General features: G+C 39.3%; 1 protein-coding gene across 1 annotated transcript; it reads left to right on the plus strand.

Annotated features, from left to right (window-relative positions):
* The first annotated feature begins 1,852 nt into the window (after positions 1-1,852).
* Positions 1,853-3,798, plus strand: LOC115780031 (uncharacterized). The gene is made up of 3 exons (XM_030728968.1): positions 1,853-2,065; positions 2,375-2,484; positions 2,607-3,798. The coding sequence occupies exons 2-3, from the start codon at positions 2,375-2,377 to the stop codon at positions 3,673-3,675; spliced, it is 1,179 nt and encodes a 392-aa protein (XP_030584828.1). The 5' UTR covers positions 1,853-2,065; the 3' UTR covers positions 3,676-3,798.
* The last annotated feature ends 1,221 nt before the right edge of the window (positions 3,799-5,019 follow it).

The raw sequence follows: 5,019 nt of genomic DNA on the forward strand, positions 1-5,019 counted from the left end.
CAGAAGCCGGTAGTGAGTTGGCGCCACTCTCTATTTGCTTCATCCCTTTGGGGATACTTTTCTAGTTGGTATGTCTATATAACCATGTCAAGTCACTTTACTTTTGGATTTTTTTTTTTTTTTTTTCTCTTGAGTTATGGTGAATACTGTGAGTTGTGCATCTTTAATTTTGAGCGAAATTCAGCGGGGGTGGATGTAACAGAGTTAAAATAACCTATATTATGAATTTCTTCAAAATTGATGTACTTATTGCATGTGAATAGTTGGAGCCACCTGGTGGATAAATAATGCAACTGCAAGGTTCCTCATTGCTGCAGTGTACGTGCCTCAGCAAAGGAAAACGATCCCAAGCTGGAGGTGGGTGCGTGTGAGCAATGCTATAGTTATTTTTGTTTGTTTAATAGTGAAAACATTCTCTCAGCAGTAAATGTTAATATGTATTTCTATCGTAAGCACTGCTGACATGTAACCTGGAAGTTACAGGCGTTTTGGTTAACAAATAGTAACTTTATTCACGATCTGCATTTTTGTTAGCATGCTAAGCTAATACCAGTTAGCCAGTCAGCAGCTTTCAGGCTGCCCCTGGCTCTAAAGCTGTATAGCAGTACAAGACTGTGATTGTTCTGATTTCTGTTAACAGAGCTGAATGTTGCGGTTGCATGACCACACTGATGTCTGTGACTGTGTGCTGTGATTTTTGTACCAGGTAGGCTTTGTTTGTTTTATATGAGCAAAATTGTAAGATGTTGATTTGTTATTGTTAGCCTAAAGAAGTGAAAATAATGGCTCTTACTCTCAAGTACTGTATGAAAAATGAATGCCACTATACGATTACACATTTGTTGTAATGTCTTTTGTTGAAAGCAAAAGCAAAAGGAAAACGATCCCAAGCTGGAGAGCTGAATGTTGCGGTTGCATGACCACACTGATGTCTGTGACTGTGTGCTGTGATTTTTGTACCAGATTAAAGAGGGAGTGCTGAGTAAGAGCAAGTCCGGTATTGCTGTGCCATCCTTCTGCACCATAGACACCAGGAGAAATCTCCACCATAGAATCTCAGAAGCATTCACAACAGTTACACTGAGTTATGAATTAAAGACAACCTTTGCTGGCTCATCCTGTCATATCAAGATTAACGCAAAAGCGGAAGTTACACAAGCACACACAGTTAATGCCATATTTCCCCTGCACTCTGCTCAATAACACAACACACACATCCATCCATCTTTATTTGTAAATAGAACCTGATATCATGATATTCGGTCATAACGTGTGCGCCTCAAACGATGCAAAGGTGCTTCAGATCATTGAGGTGTGTGAGCGTGTGCATGCAGGTGTGTAGATGAAAACACTGCACTTTTCCAGGAGAGGACGCTATAATTGAAGCGTCGAGTAATGAAGCTATTTTCAAAACAATTGTTTAAGTGGTTCAGTGCTTCACAAAAGCTTCATTTTCTCATCACTAGTTTACGGACTCGGTCCGGCCCGGTCTTAAGTCCAACTCATTTCTGGGTCCAAAATGGCCCTAAATAAACAGCAATAACATAACCAATGACTGTTCACTATTAAAGAAGATTGTAACATACCATATCAACTGCAGCCATTTCCGCTTCTCTTTCTCATCGGTAAAATCACAGCTGAGTGTGTGTTTTTTTCGAGTGGGATCGGTTAAAACAACCAGGGACGCGGGATTGCGGCATATTGATCACGTGACAGTTCGGACCCGGAAATGGAATTATACTGCCTTACTTCCCACCTCTGAACGTGAGGCGAGTGTGCGTAGCACGTGCGCGTACGCGTGCGCACGCACGTGTGTGACGTGAGTTCAGTTTAAAATGCCTTTGATCTTTGACTTCAAATACATGGAATGTGCGCGTGCCTTTGATCTAAACCGTTAAATACACCACAGAAGTCTCGAGTGCTGCAAAGATTTTTCTTTTTGTGGCAGAAAGAATCAAATCCTTGGAGCTAACCGAAATTTATACAAAACTGACTGCATTGCTGGAAAAGGTGGAATATTACAGAAAACTTCAATTCAAGCAGCAAACTACACAAACAGAATAAGGTAAGAAAAAAAAAAAATCAAGTTGAGCATTTTGTGATCTGTATTTTGATAAATTTGTTTTATTCTTAATGAGCAGTTCTTTGGTATCCCGAGGACATGATAAAAATAACATTCAGAACATTGCTGTATGTTAATATCTAACATTGAATTGTTAATATAATGTTAATATATTGCATATATGTATATTATCTGATCTATTTGGATTCAGACAGCTTTTCAATTTGGTTAACAGTGATTAATTTTAAAGTCCCATCAAAAAACTTTTTGTTGCTGTGTCATAAATATCTAAAAATCTGATTGTCTTTCTAGATGCCTGGAGAAATGGGAACAGTGGATTGCTGTTATTTAAAGTTGCCTGAAGTGACCCCAGAATTCGTTGCAAAAGTCATCACCCACTATGTGCGAGATATTTCACACGAGTAAGTCACAAGTTTAAAGTCATCAAGCAAACAAGCAGCAGAAATTATCACTAAATATACACGTGCATACGCTGTTTTTGCTTAACCATATTTGTCTTTTTTTTTTTTTTTTTGCCTTTCAGTGAGTGGACGTCTTTTGCCAATAATATTACTGGACCAAAAGTTTTCCTTGCGCTGTTCGACATGTGCTGTGGCGTTATAAGGGAAATTAGCGCCCTGGTCCGGAAGTTTGTGGAGCCTCAGCTTCTCGCCTCGGGCCACGATCATTTAATTGGCGAGCCTGGGTGCAGATACTGCAGAGTGCCAGAGAAGAGTATTCGAGCTTGCTTCAGAAACAGCCTTTTTCACTATTTTCGTGAAGCCCTGGATGTAGCACAGGAAAGTTCCTACATCTTGGATCAAATAGTGATAATGTTTTCAGAAGCCATTACTCAAAAAGTAAACTCGTCACTGGCTCAGTTCACAGGGTCAGTAGACATTTTTGGCTCGCCGGCAGTAGAATGTGTTTTAGACATGATCAGTAAAGTAGAAGACATTTTTAAATACATTCTGAAAGCCCGTAAAACAATCAAGGACGAGTCATGTGACAACTTGGCATGCCCGGAAAAAGTTGAGCAGGACAGCACAGAAGAGAGCGCATCCTGCATGAATAATTTGAAGCTTGCGCCAGCCCCACAGCATTTTGATTACTCAGCACTTTTGCTGTCTCCTGATCACCTAATCAATGAGACCTTTCTCAGTGTGCTTCTTGGGAAGTTAGTTGACCACATTGCTGTAAAAACCAGAACATCCACAGCAAACGTGGATCTCGCTCAGTTAGTGTGTGGTGTAAGAAAGAGGACTAGGGGCGTGCTGAACTTTGCTCCCCCTCAAAGTGTTGGCAGCCTGCACATCTCCATGTACAAAGAGCTGTGCTGGAAATTTAGATCTAAATACATGCTGCAGGCTGCCATGGAATCAGGAGATGAAGTATTTGATTTTGCCGTTTCAGAGACTTTAAAAACACAGCTGGAAAAATTTAAGGACTCTGAGAAAAAACTGAACAGTTTCAAGCCTGAGAGTCGCACAGCAGAACCTGACAGGGAAGAAAGGAGCAAACAAACAAAGCCTTCACCTTCAAATAGATCTCTGACCAGAATGCTCAGGAAGACGCTTTCACGCTGGGTTTCTAATGTTAGGAATTTTTTTTAAAGAGACATACTGTGAAGGTGTAACCATCTTTTCCAAAAAAAGTTGATTTGCAGCTATTTTAAACAAATGCACAGAGATAATGATTATAGGACACAATCTAATCTGTAGCTAAAAAAAACCTATAAACCCCCCCCCCCCCCCCCCCAACCAGTCGCGGCAGATGACTGCCCCTCCCTGAGCCTGGTTCTGCCGAAGGTTTCTTCCTGTTTAAAGGGAGTTTTTCCTTCCCACTGTCGCCAAGTGCTCGCTCATAGGGGGTCATTTTGATTGTTGGGGTTTTTCCTCTTATATTTTTGGGTCCTTTGCCTGCCAATATAAAGGTTTGATTTGATGCTATATATATACTGTACCAGTGACTGGTACAGTATATACAGCATCAAATTGAATTATAAGCACTGTTGTGTTTCTGTGTTGCTCACTGGAGGAAGGTTGAGGGGTATTTTACTTCCTCAGCCTCTCTCTGGTGTGCAGTTTGCATGTTCCCCCCATGTTCCTGGGTTTCTTCCATGAAACTGTAAATTTTTCAAAAATAAATTGGAAATTAATTGGAAATTAAATTTCAATGTGCTTTTTCTTTCTTTTACTATTTTATTAGTGTTTAAGCTGCTGTATGTTTTACATAGTGTCAGAAGAGGCTTAATCAAATTTGATTCATTTGCACCAACTCAGCTAAGACTCAAGGTGCTCACTTCCACTTAAACATGTTGGTAGATAGTTTTTCATTTCATTTCACAATTATTCTGTTTTGTTTGTAATCAAACAAATAAGGGGTTAACATTTCTACCAATACTGTACAAAAGTCTGGGACTGCACTGTTGCCAATTCCTCAGTAAGGAAATTAGCTATTGGCTGTCCTAAAAGTCGCTAGAAGTTGCTATATGATGTCATCATTTGCATAATTGGTTATTTGCATGTAGTTGCAATCGAAGCTGTAGGAGAGAGGAATAACATCTTTGGAGAGACAAAAAGTGAAGGAAAAAAAACACCATAAATATGTTTATTACTGCTAGGGCTGTGCAATATGGACCAAAATAATATGTCAATATTTTTTACCTGAATGGTGATATACAAAATATACCTTGATATCTTTTTCTTCCCAAAAGGTATAAACAAAAAGGCACCTCTGAATCAAAGCTACATGTCCCAGATGTCACACAGACACTTTTATTAACATTCAGCTGTAGATGTAAATGAGAAATTGCTCAAAAATAAACCACTGGCATATTTAAATAATAATGCTCCTCAAATAAATGAATGCTTTTTTCCTTAATAACAAAAGACTCATAGCTGTGGTATTAAAATGTAAACAGAAAAGATACAGAGCAAAAATAGCAAAAGGCTCAC

This window comes from Archocentrus centrarchus, chromosome 5 (assembly GCF_007364275.1).
Source record: "Archocentrus centrarchus isolate MPI-CPG fArcCen1 chromosome 5, fArcCen1, whole genome shotgun sequence".
Lineage (NCBI taxonomy): Eukaryota > Metazoa > Chordata > Actinopteri > Cichliformes > Cichlidae > Archocentrus > Archocentrus centrarchus.